The 13767-nt window shown below is 36.2% G+C and overlaps 1 protein-coding gene across 1 annotated transcript; it reads left to right on the top strand.

Moving 5' to 3' along the window:
* The first annotated feature begins 890 nt into the window (after nt 1-890).
* LOC104887535 (NAD(P)H:quinone oxidoreductase) lies at nt 891-12957 on the top strand. The gene is made up of 4 exons (XM_057392459.1): nt 891-1110; nt 5011-5205; nt 7187-7434; nt 12707-12957. Exons 1-4 carry the CDS (start codon nt 1014-1016, stop codon nt 12761-12763), a joined length of 597 nt encoding a protein of 198 aa, XP_057248442.1. The 5' UTR covers nt 891-1013; the 3' UTR covers nt 12764-12957.
* The last annotated feature ends 810 nt before the right edge of the window (nt 12958-13767 follow it).

The raw sequence follows: 13767 nt of genomic DNA, 5'->3' as shown, positions 1-13767 counted from the left end.
GTATTATATCTCCCTCCGTTTTGTATTGTTATGTCAATTTGGTTTTTTTTTCACTATTCACATATAGAGAGGATTTTCAATATATATATGAATATATAAGAATAAATATAGTCATGTGGGGTCTTATTTGATTCATCTTAATAAGTACATCATTAATATTAAATTGTTATAATTTTTAAAAATACACAATTATAGATATTAAGGATATAAAATATGCATTGGAATTTGGAAAGCGTATGAACAGTAATTGCACAGAACAATACAAAACGGAGGGAGTATCATCTTTACGAACTTTTTATACTTCCTCCGTTTTCGTTTATTTGCAACAGACAATTTTATCTGTCACAAAAAATCCCATTTGTTGCAACTAAATAAAAAGGAAGAAGTATATACAAAGTTTATTTAGTTATAATAATTTTTGGAAAAAAAAAAAGAAATTTAAGGGTCTCTTTTCATGAATTGGCACAGGGCCCCTGAAATCCTAGCCCCGGCCCTGATAAGGAAAACAGTTTTTCCTTCATTTTGAAGGAAAAATGGTTTTCCATCATTGTGAGAGTAATTTTAACTCAAGGGAAAATGGTTTACACTCTTTTGCCAATCAAACAATATAAAACTGAAAATAGAAGAAAACAGTTTTCCAAGAAAACGTTGTGTACCGTACCAAACGGAGCCTAAGTAGAAGTCCAATCTTGTAAAAAGCCACATGAGCTGATAAGCCACATCATCGCATAGCTCAGCAAACTTGGGAGAGCGATGGCTATTCTACTAATTCATGCATAGCCGTTGGATTGACATTTCAACGACGGCTGTAAATAAATTCCAATAATATTGGCCAATCACTAAATCAGCAAAGATTTGTAATATCCAGCCATCTTCCTCGATTCCGCCCCCCAAGGCCCCAACACTATAAATTTAAGGTCATGGGCTCATGCATAATAATAGCCAACGATACATTAGTGGATCCACATAAAAAGAACATTTTTTGAAAGAAAAAAGAAAGAGGGGAAAGAAAAATGGCAGTTGAAATGGAAGAAAAACCAGTGATAAAGCTTGCAGCAATTTGTGGCTCCCTTCGTAAAGCTTCTTACAATCGGGGCCTTCTTCGTGCAGGTATGATTTTAATTGTAATTCTGTTTTTTTTGGAGTAGCATTAAGTATCAAAAATGGTAGCTCAAAAGCTAAATTGGAGGGAATTTGAGTAGTCTATATTTTAGTACTTCCTGCTCTGTCTTTATGTACTGTTATTTCTACAGGTGTGTGAAACTTTTTCTTTTTTTATTTTTTTGCTTAATTCCGTCTTATTATTAGGAAAACTAGTTATTAGGCTCGGGTTATGTCTCGGGTAAGAAAAAATTTCATTTATTAATATAATACTTTATGATAATAACACTAAATATAACTTAGTCGAGTGATTTAGACTTTAATATATGTACTTATTGTGAAACGGAGGAAATATATGCTAAGAAAAAAATAATAGCAAAATTGCCTCAATATCACAAACTATAGTGCGGGCGCATCGGACACACCAACTTTGACTAGAAGTCAAAACAGTCAAACTATCAGTTAGGTGCAGCAGTGTCATAAATGACGCCAGAGCTAACTTAGGAATTCATATTTTTTTCCCATTTCCCCTTTTTTTTTCATTTATCCTATTTTTTCATTAATTAAAAGCCTAAGTCACTTGAACATGTGTCGAGAAAAGTTTGCTTCAATGTCATTTATGACAATCGTTATCCACATGCCAATAGTTTGTGCCAATAGTGTAGGATGCACCCGCACCATAATTTGTGTTGTTGATATCAATTTTGCCAAAAATATAATTTATTCTATTAAATGATTTGTACTTAGGGGTGTGCACCGGTCCAAGACCAGAACCGGCTGGACCAAAATCTGACATTTTCTTGGACCCAATCTGGACGGAATTTTTCCGATCTAGTCATGGACCTCTTGGACTGGAATTTTTTTATATTTTATTTAAATATATTTAGAAATTATATACATTAAAAATTAATAATAATCGTAAAAGAATAAATTGTAGGTTTTTAAGTTTCTAACTATCTACCTTTTAATTTTTTTTTATTAAAATAACATAAACTCTTGTCCAACTGGTCCGGACCAAAAATTTTCGGATTTGAACCGAATCGGACCGGTGGGAATCATGATATTCGGCAGATCCGGGACTGGACCGAAATCTCCGGTCCAGCCCGATTCGAATTCCGATCCGGACCGATTTGTACACACCCCTATTTGTACACACCCCTATTTGTACCGTTATATAATAATTACTATTATCATCTTCCCTAGTTACATGGCAAAATTCTTATATGTTAGAATTTTTACAATAATAATTTGATGAGTAGTATTTTGTCGGAGCAAAACACTTCCTAATAGGAGATATTGTACTCAAAAATTACTATTTGGGTTTGATGATGATTTGGTCTAATTTGTAAAAATCATGACAAAGTCTCAAATAATGGTATGGAGTCTCAAATAATGGTATGTGTTGTATAATATGAGCACTATAAGAGGGGGGGTGAATTATATTGAGAGAATAAGCATTACTTTTTGCGGAATTAAAAGTAAACTTGGGAACAAACAATGGGAACACGAGAGATTTTACGAGGAAAAACTTCCTAGGCCTAGTAGGAAGAAACAACCTCGACCACAAGGGATTTTAAACAACCTCGACCACAAGGGATTTTAAACAACTTTCCACTATAATAGGCCAGAACAACTCTGATTACAACCTATTACTTTTCTCTCGATTCTCAACTTAAGTCACTCAGCTCAAGTTCCCAACGACAGTTCCCAACAACTGACGTTTTCTCTCAAACTTCACTCGAAGTTCCTTTCTCTTTCTCTTGCTTCACTCAAAGCTTTCTCACACTTACAAGAGTTCACTCAAACCTTTTTTCTCAAAAATACACTTTGTAAAACAATGGAAGAGTAATAAAAACTCGATTAATGTAAGTATGAATTCTCTAAAGAAAAGGCACTGACACTTTAGATAACTTAGGACAAATTAACTAAGTCAGACACAATTTTACTCAAATGAATTAGGCGCCTATTTATAGACCATTAAGACAAGACATGATTTCCACTAACTTAGACCATTATCACATGTTCTCCATGAAGTTTAATTAATTAATTAAATTAAATTAATTATTCCATGTCATGTAAAGCATCCACTAATCCACTACTTCACTTCATAGAAGCAGTAACATATTACGTGGTTTTTGCAAACTTGGAGAATAATTAAACTTATTTAATTTAATTAAATACTTGGAGGATAATTAAACTCAAGCCACTAAATCCACTAACTACATAAACGTGTAGCAGTAAACCTTAGGCGTGTAATCTAGATTTTAGGAAATAAATAAATAAAATCCTTTAGCTAGTTTTTAGGAAAAATATCTTTTTCAAAATCTTTTATAAAACCGGAAAACAATTTTTGTAAATAAAAAATCCGAAACATTTTGAAAACCGGAAATAATATATTTTTCAAAAACTAAATCTTTTAAATAAAATATAAAAGATAAAATATATATTTTAAAAAGATAATATTTGAAAATCAGTTACTTTTTAAAATCTTAAAATCTTTTTAAAATCTTTTCCTAACAAACTTAAACTAACTTCCTAAAATAATGGATCTTAGTCAAAATATCCCTAAAAACTCTAACAATTATATTGGACACACAATTATCTTAGGCGCACAATATTAGTCACTTAGAAGTTCCTAAATTAGTTTTAAAGTCTTGTTCCCTAATTATTAAGTCTTGTTCCTAAGCCTTGTTCCTATAGTGCCAGGTCTGTTCCTTTCATGGGAACAGAACCAAGTTCCTTTGAGAATTCACCACGAACTTAGTAAAGCTTTTACTCAACCGTAACAAGAAGATTAATAAATACCCTAATGTATTCTAATCTTCATTTCATGCTTGATTCTTCATTTCTCGAACATCTTTACTTCGATCTTGATTAATTTTCCGCTTTAATCTTCAATCAAGTATTCTCTTAGCTCGAGCATGAATTACCTTGCAATCAACATAAATAAAATATACTATGTCTTTTGTGGTTAGGTCATCTTCAAAACTCAAGGGTCAACAATATGGATTATGGACTATGGACTAAGGACTAAGGACTAGGGACGGTTTCAGATTATGATGACTCAATAAGATTAGAAATGCATGTCATCTTATATATTGATAAAAGTAGAGATGACCATTGGTGCGGGCTGATTCGTGGGCTTTAGTGGGTGGGGATGAGATTCCACAGCTCAGGATTGGACTGTGAAATTCACGTTTTGGGTGGGCTGGTCCACGGGCTAAAAAACCTTAGCCCACACCTGTCTGTTACCAGTTTTCACGATTCTGGCGGTTTTTGGGCCTAGCTAGTCGACATGAGATTCTTTTTTCAAAGTTATATAATCATTTATTATGTTACATAAAACCTTTAATATTAATTGCAATATATATAATTATTAATATTAATGAATAATTTCATTATTTTTGAATTTGATTGAATTATAATATATGCAATTTGATTAAAATATATACAATTTGATTAAAATATACACAATTTGGTTGAATAATTACTTGGGCTGGGCTGGATCGCTTTCGTGGACCGGACTTGGCGATTTAGGTAGCGGGCTTATGTGGGCTGGGCTCAAAAAATCTGGTCCACGGTCTATCCGCTAATTTCACGATTTGAGCTGGGTTGGACCGGGCTTTTTGTGGGCTTAGGCCACACAATCCAAGAGCCGGGTTGGGCTGGATTGGCATGCACGGTTGGCCATCTCTGGATAAAAAGTCTCCCTCATACTATGTAGGTTGATTATGGAAATCACTCCTATATTCTATTAACGTGTTAGTTTTGCTTTACCATAAAGTCTTCTCTCACAAATATAATTCCAATTATGATGTGGCAATTGTTTTATTTACTCAAAAGTCAAAATTGGCCAATATCCACATATAATTTGGCCACTTAGTAACTATATTTTTGGTTTATAAGCAGCAATGAAGATGTGTCGAGACTCCGTAATCGAAGGAATTGAGATGGAAGATATTGACATCTCAGAATTGCCGATGATGAATGTGGACCTTGAATCCAATGGCACATTTCCGCTAGTCGTAGAAGAGTTTAGACACAAAATTCGTGGATGTGATGCTGTGTTTTTCGCTTCTCCAGAGTATAATTACTCTTTAACACGTATGTAATTCAGCTCTCTATCACTCTAAATTTTTTTTTTTTTTAGTGTTACATGATAATTAAAGCATCTTTTCATTCAACCTAGCTAGCTAAATGATGCACGGACACTCTCTTTGGGTCAACGTGTCGCGTTTCCGACACTTTAAACGTTTCCGACACTTCAGGACACTCTCAGACACTCTAAATTTTCTTTTGAAGATAAATAGTGAATTTAAACGAGATCAACATAGTTTTTTGTTAGAAATGTTTTCCCTCTCAACCTTACTTTTCCTCTTAATATCTCTAAATCTCTTAAAATATAGCAATCTACTATTAAAACTGTAAAATATTGTGTTCTCTAAGTTTTCCGTGTTTTTCACTTTTAGAATTCGCGTTTCCCCGTGTCCTCGTGTCCCCGTGTTCGTGTCAGTGTCCCGTGTCCGTGCAACTTAGGGCCTATAGCTTTACCCTCAATAAATTTGGAATTGAGATTCGTAGCTGCTTAACATAAGAAAAATTATAAACAACAAATATCGATTAATTATCAATATTCGGAAAACAATTACCAAAATAACTTTCTTACAAAATCATATCTATTATGAAGTTTTTAATTGAGAAGCACAACCAATTAATGATTTTAGTGAGCAAATTATATCAATTTTTCTAGACCCGCTTCTATGTTTTAAAACTAACTCCCCTTCCCTAGCATCTCCATAATCTTTTCCGATAAATACATCTTTGAACATCCAAGCAACGAACGTAACACTTTAGAGTTTTATATTTTCTAATTCTAGAAAAATAACATGTAACTGTCAAATACTTTGAAGTAACTTCTCACCAATTCATGGGTTAGGATTCACATGTTTTGAGGATAGTTGTTAAATTCTTTACAGTATGGCTTGTACGAACGAAAACTGGTAACAACTATATTGAACTTATCTGATAATCGTGGCGTGAGAAGATCAATATCCTAAAGTTGAATTTGCCCCGTAATAACACACGAATGTTGACCCAAAAAGTTAGTTAAGTTAGGTTTATTCCCCAAAGCTCATGGCCCGGTCCGGGCGGGCAGCGCGCGTGTGGTAACTCCAATCACCACATAACCACTAAAAGTCTCATTGTTACACAACTCAAAGGGTAGAGGTAGACTAATAGTTATAAACCTTTACATTTTCCTTTTATTCTTTCAATATGGGACAAGTGACTCTTCATATTTTTTTGAAGCAAACTTTTGAATTTCTAAAAACCCTCTTATAAATTCCAACATGGCTTTCAATGGGAAAACATTGTTCAATTTTATAGTAAGCTTTAAATTGGGGATAAATATTCATTTATTGAAAAAGGCTTCAATATGGGGTGCTTTTATTTGATTAAGGATCCATTTAATTCATTATAAGATTACCATTGTCTTCAATGTAATGACTTAACTATTTTGTGTTGTTCCTTTCAAAAAAACTATTTTGTGTTGTTGGGTTATAATTAGACTAGCTCATCTTCAAAAACATTTTTAGGAAAGTTTTTCTTCTTGTAAAATTAAAGAGAGATATGAGGATTGCTTATTGGTTATTACTTTAATTGGCACTTGGCAGTACTAGTCCGATTAAACTTGTTAATACATAGTTGGTTTCTTTTTTCCAAAAAAGACTTAAGTATAATGTTGGGGGGAAATGAATGTAGTAGAAGCACTTGAATCACGCACTATAAAAAGAGTAATTAAGCAATTTAAATGCCGAAAATTTGACTTTCTCGTCATGAATAGTTTTTTTTGGTACCTTTTAACTCTAAAATGTTTGCCTGAACTTATTGTACTAAATTTATTAGACCTGATTGGACCTAATTGGTCCTAATTTTACCTTATATTTTACCTAATTGGACATAATCAGACCTAAAACTTATTTTTTCAAGAGGAATAAAATGCATCCTAACTAAGCGGGGGTTGCTCACAGGATTTCATTCAATATATTATATGAGTCTCTACACTCAAAATCATTTCCTTATGCAGCACTACTAAAGAATGCAATTGATTGGGCATCAAGACCACCTAATGCTTGGGCAGATAAGCCAGCAGCAATAGTGAGCGTAGAAGGCAGCGGAAAAAGCGGACAATACCACCTTCGCCAAATTGGAGTATTCCTTGACATTCATTTCATCAACAAGCCTGAATTATTCTTGAATGCATTCGAACCTCCAAAAAAGTTTGATGATAACGGTGACTTGATTGATGAAGAGACCAGGAAAAGGTTGCAGGATAAAGAAATTGGAACAAGAGTGATTTGAGAAGATTATCTCATATGATTGCATCAAACCATGCGGCCAAGGCATACAATATATACAGCAAGTATAACTTTGGTACTCCTATAAAGTAGGAAACTAAATAACTAACTACCTTAAATATATGATACATATCTTACCTTACCTCCTAACAATATACATCATATCTCCTAAGAATAAGCAAGAAAATATTCTTATCTTAACATTCCCCCTCAAGATGGAGAACGAGGTAAACCGAGTCCCAGCTTGAACTGCAAGTGATCAAAAGATTCTCCTCCTAGCGCCTTTGTAAATAAATCTGCAATTTGCTCCTTGCTTCGCACATGAGAAGTACTAATTGTTTTGGCCACGAGATGTTGACGAATGAAATGACAATCAACTTCTATATGTTTCGTCCGATCATGAAATACCGGATTTTTAGCAATATGAAGTGCCGCTTGATTGTCACAGTATAAAAACATAGGTTTAGTGTGAAAAATACCAAACGAGCCAAGGAAGGATTTGAGCCAGATGAGCTCACTAGTAACGGCCCCCATTGCTCTATACTCGGCCTCTGCGGTTGATTTCGCAACCGTGACTTGCTTCTTTGCACGCCATGATACAGGAGACTGACCCAAAGCAACAAAATAGCCACTTAATGAACGTCTCGTGAGTGGACAACTTGCATAATCCGAGTCACAATATCCCCTTAACTGAAAAACTCCATCTTTCTTGATCGTAAGCCCTTTGCTCGGATTTCTTTTGATGTACCGAACCACCCTAAGTGCTGCATCCCAATGATCTACCTTTGGTTCATTAACAAACTGAGATAGAATGTGTACGGCATAAACGAGGTCAGGTCTCGTTATTGTAAGATACACCAATCTCCCAACAAGCCTTCGATACTTCATAACATCCTTCAAAACACTGCCCTTGGCTAATGCTAAATTATGACGTGGCTGAATTGGCGTGTAAACGGGTTTCGCACCTGCCATTCCACTGTCTTCTATAATATTCATTGCATACTTTCGCTGGTTAAGGAACAAACCACTTGCGCCATGAGCTACTTCAATTCCCAAGAAAAATTTCAACCGACCTAAGTCTTTAATCCCAAACTTTGTATCAAGAAATTGCTTGAAACGGAGACTAGCATCATCACTATTACTAACAACAATCATGTCGTCCACATACACAAGGACTCCGATAAATATGCCGTTACGGTGAAGAGTAAATAATGAATAATCCGCCAATGATTGAACAAAGCCATACCTCCGCAGCGAATGAGTTAGTTTTGCAAACCAGTTTCGAGAAGCCTGCTTGAGCCCATAAATTGACTTAAGTAATTTGCAAACTTTGTTTTCTTTGTCTCGATCAAATCCTTGCGGTATCCGCATGTAAACATCTTCATCTAAATCGCCGTGTAGGAAAGCATTGTTAACATCGAGTTGCTCTATTTTCCATCCCTTCATAACTGCAATAGCCAGCATACATCGAACACTCGTCATCTTTGCTACTGGTGCATAAGTCTCATGAAAATCAATGCCTTCCACTTGGGTGAACCCTTGACCACAAGTCTTGCTTTGTACCTCTCAACTTTACCATTAGCCAGGTATTTAATTTTGTATACCCAGCGACACCCAATAGCTTTCTTTCCCTTCGGCAGCTCGACAATATCCCAAGTCTTGTTTTTCTCCAAGGCTTCAATTTCTTTGTGCATGGCGTCTCGCCACTGCTCACTTTTTGCTGCTTCTCGGTAATTCATAGGCTCTTTTCTCTGCATCAATTTTTGCTAGAAAAGCTTTGTGTGACGGTGAAAAAATTATCAGTAACAACGTATTTAGATAAAGGATAGCGAGTACCTGACGATGAAGACGTTGATTTTTCTGGATGAGCATTCGACATTGGAGCAAGTACTTTCACTGACTTACAATAATAATCCTTCTTCCATACCGGTTCAAACTTTTCTCTTGCTCCTCTTCCCATCCTTTCTTCTGCATTTCCATCCGGCTGGCTTTCTATCTCTTCGACCAACTCCGCTTCTTCCACGTTGCCACTGTCCCATCACTTGTACCCTCATTCATGTCTCTATTGTCAACTACAAGAGGTTCATCATCACCCTTGGTTTCTTGTTGTCTCTCGTGATTCCCCCTGTCCTCTGGTGTGGAAGCATCAAGTTGTTCATAATCAAGAAAATATTGGTCGGGAATTAATGGATTCCCGTCCTCCGCCTGAGTGTCCGTATCTTTGGCAAGATGCAAATACGGACTCACATTCTCATAAAAAACTACATCACGAGATACAAAAACCCGTCTTTCTTGCAAATCATACACTTTCCATCCTTTTTTACTATGTGGATACCCTATGAAAATGCATCGTTTCCCCCTTTCTCCAAACTTATCTTTCGGCCTCTCTTATTGTGAGCATAACACAAACATCCGAAACTTTAACATTATCAAAGCGAGGTTTTTTACGATACAAAATTTCATATGGTGTCTTTCCCCCTAACAATGGTGTGGGTGTTCTATTTATTAAGTAGGCTGCTGTTAAGGCACATTCTCCCCAAAAAACCAAAGGTAATCCACTTTCAAAACGTAAAGCCCTAGCCTTCTCTAAAATATGACGGTGCTTTCGCTCGACTCTTCCGTTTTGTTGTGGGGAGTCGACATTACTAGTCTGAAACTTAATTCCATTTTCGATATAATAACCTAGCATCGGACGTGATAATAATTCCGTTCCATTGTCACTTTGGATAGTCTTAACACATGTATCAAATTGAGTTTTCACCATTTGACAAAAGATTTTTAAAAAAACACCTGCTTCACTTTTGTCTTTCATTAAATAAACCCAAACCCCTCTACTGTGATCGTCAACAATGGTTAAGAAATAATGTGATTGTGTCAAACTTGCTACCCGATATTTCCCCCAGATATCACAATGAATTAAGCCAAACAGAACGTCACATCTCTTATTATTAAGTTTTGAAAGGAGATCGAGTGAGTTTTTGCTCGACAACAGGAATCACACAAAACATCCATGTTCCAATGTAAACTACACCCAATTAAACTAGAAAATTGCGAAAAAAATACTCCTTGACGGATGTCCCAATCTCCTTGCCATAACCGAGCATCCTTGGTCACCGTCACTTGCTGCACCATCTCCGCCTTCCTTAATTGATAGTAATATACTCCATGTCGATGCTCACCCCGTCCAATCGTCGTCTTCGTAGTCAGGTCCTGCATTTCACAATAATCCGAATAGAACGTTATTACGCAATTATTTTCACGTATTAGTTGTTGGACAGAAATGAGATGACATGTAAGGTTTGGAACAAACAAAACATCTTTCAAAATAAAATGCTCATTTAATGGAACTTGTCCATGTATACTAGCTTCAACTATTCTGCCATCAGGTAAACTGACTTTCGATACTTCCTCCGTCCATTGATTCATCAACAAATCTTGACTCCCTGTCATATGATGGGAAGCTCCGCTATCAATCATCCATTCAACATTAACTGTTAATTTCATACCTTTGAGTTTCTCATTACCGTCTGAATCGCGCCAAGCAAAGTTTTCAATTTTTCAATTTCTTCATTTGTGAATAGAGATGAGATGGTGCGCCTTCACTCCCCTTTGAGGCTGCATTTGCACTTATTGCATTTGCTTGATAATTGCCTCTGGCCTCGCCGCGGCCGCGACCACCTGCTCCACGGCCACCAGTTCCTCCGCGTCTACCACGACCCCTCTCTCTTGCTCGAACCTCTTCATACCCATGTTTCTCATAACAATTGCCTCGGTGTGGTAGTACTTTCCGCAGTGCGTGCACTGAGGTGGGACATACGCTGCATCTTCATCATTTTTGCCCCTACTTGCATATGTTCTCGTTGCCATGGCTGCTTCGACACGATCTTCCTTGACTTTCGTCATTGATGCATGACGTTCTTCTCTTAAAATCAATCCATATGCACGAGTGAGTGTGGCAATGGGATCTTCCATGAGTAAGTTAGTTCGAATATTTCCGTATGATTTCGAATCTAACCCCATTAAAAATTGATGAACCTTCTCCTCTTCTCGCTCCTTGGCAATCGAAGCAGCAGCTCCACAAGTACACTCCTTGATCTTACTGTAATTGCCGAGTTCGTCCCAAATGGTCTTCAAACGAGTATAATACTCAACCACCGAATCGGATTCTTGCTTACATTCAGTGAGTTCAACTTTTAATTGATGAACTCTTGGTGCGTTTCCCGCCGAATATCGGTCACGAAGTTCTTCCCAAATCTCTTGTACCGATGTTGAAAAGGTGATGCTTGGATGTAATTTAGGGTCAATCACATTACGAAGCCACGCCCTAATCATCGCATTACACTGCCTCCATGCCACAGTCTCAACGGTTTCGTCTCCGTTGATACAAAGAGGTTTCTGTACCTTCCCTTCAATGAAATCAATTTATTTTTCGCATCCAATCCATTCTTGACAGCCTCAGCCCATAAATCATAATTATTTCCATTGAAAATAATTTGTGTAACCATTAAGTTTGGATTATCCGAAGGATGCAAAAATAATGGTGAGGTTGTGGGAATGGTCTTTGGACCTCCCCCAGGTCCTTTTTGTTTTTCCTCTCCAGTCATACTTTGGTTGATGGAAAAAATTTCAGGATCGAAATGAAAATGCTCTAGATACCATATTAATTTTCGGATTATGTGAAAATGGGCCTGGGTAACCCAATAAGGAGGAGGAGAGTTTAGCCCACTTACAAGTTAGGAGGTTCCATCCTAAAACCAATTGGTGATAGGAGGAGTAACTCCTTATCTTATAAAGTGGTTTATTCTCTCTCTTTCTCCAATGTGGGACACTCACAAGTGGGCATTTCATGGTTTCAACACACCCCTCACTTGTGAGTGTCCTTAGAAATTCAGAGCTAACTGGAAAGGTCAGAGTAATAATCCTCTCAGGGGCTGGACATCCTGTCGAGGTAATCCTTATCCAGTAGCGATCAAATACCCAGTTTAGACGAGACCCGCAACCCGGGCTCTGATACCATAAAGAAATTGGAACAAGAGTGATTTGAGAAGATTATCTCATATGATTGCATCAAACCATGCGGCCAAGGCATACAATATATACAGCAAGTATAACTTTGGTACTCCTATAAAGTAGGAAACTAAATAACTAACTACCTTAAATATATGATACATATCTTACCTTACCTCCTAACAATATACATCATATCTCCTAAGAATAAGCAAGAAAATATTCTTATCTTAACACAGGATGTGCTCCTAGCATTGAGGGCATTCACACTTCGACTCATGAAAGGCAAATCCTATTAGTTTCACTACACTATAATTTAGAACATTTGATGCAAATAGACTGAATTATATGTCACGAAGCAATAATGGACTCAAATGAAGAAATTACGAGTGTTAAATTTAGAAGTTTCACATTGATCGCAACTAGTCTTTTGAATTGTAATATCTTATGCTTATTCTATCTCTTTTTATTATATACTTCCTTCATTTCTTAAGATCGTGCCTCTTCTATTTTTCACGCATGTCAATGTAAAATTTTGGATACTAATATATCTAATTATGTATTTGTAAAAATTATAAAAACTAAATATTTATAAAATGGAGTACATATTAAGACGAATTTAACAAGATCTTACATAAGTATATTTTTTCTTACATATAAGTCACAAACAACGGTGAAAGTGAAACTTGTGAATAGTGGAAAACGTCATAAAGAGAGGAGCTTTCGAAAACGAAAGTTGTATTCATAGTAGGTCCCGTTTTTATGTTTCTCTATCTATCTCGTCTCTTTTTTTCATAAGACTTTCTTAAAAATTTTGCCAAATGATGATTATTGCAATTACCTATGCTGTTATAATTGACAACCTCGTAAAATCTGTCATTTTTTCTATTATACAACATATAAGTAAAAATTATAAAAAAAAAACCTATATTTTCGAAGATATTCAATTTATTAACACGAATCTAACGTAAAACTACATTTCATAACTATATTTTTCTTTGCATACAAATACTACAAGCTGATTAAAATTAATATGTGACTAGTGTCAATTATCATGATAGTTAGAGCTGGGCATGGGCCGGGCCGGCACGGCATGACACGATTTGAGCCCAGCCCAGCACGAGCCAGCTATGAGCACGGCACGGCACGACACGCCGGCACGAGTGGTGGGCCATGGGCCATGCATGAACAACATTCTAAAAGTTTGGCATGAACCCGGTACGAGCACGACGGGCCGGCCCACAAGTTGGCACGCTGATTTTGGTTAAAATTTCATAATATTTAAAATTTGTATAAGGCATGA

This window comes from Beta vulgaris, chromosome 2, assembly GCF_026745355.1.
Source record: "Beta vulgaris subsp. vulgaris cultivar EL10 chromosome 2, EL10.2, whole genome shotgun sequence".
NCBI classification, from domain to species: Eukaryota; Viridiplantae; Streptophyta; class Magnoliopsida; order Caryophyllales; family Amaranthaceae; genus Beta; species Beta vulgaris.
This window is presented reverse-complemented; position numbering and strand designations above follow the sequence as displayed.

Excerpts from the sequence above, each read along its gene's own strand:
- LOC104887535 (XM_057392459.1), top strand. The coding sequence starts at position 1,014 with ATGGCAGTTGAAATGGAAGAAAAACCAGTGATAAAGCTTGCAGCAATT. Across the intron at positions 1,111-5,010 it reads TCGGGGCCTTCTTCGTGCAG|CAATGAAGATGTGTCGAGAC; the intron begins GTATGATTTTAA and ends GTTTATAAGCAG. Across the intron at positions 5,206-7,186 it reads GTATAATTACTCTTTAACAC|CACTACTAAAGAATGCAATT; the intron begins GTATGTAATTCA and ends TTCCTTATGCAG.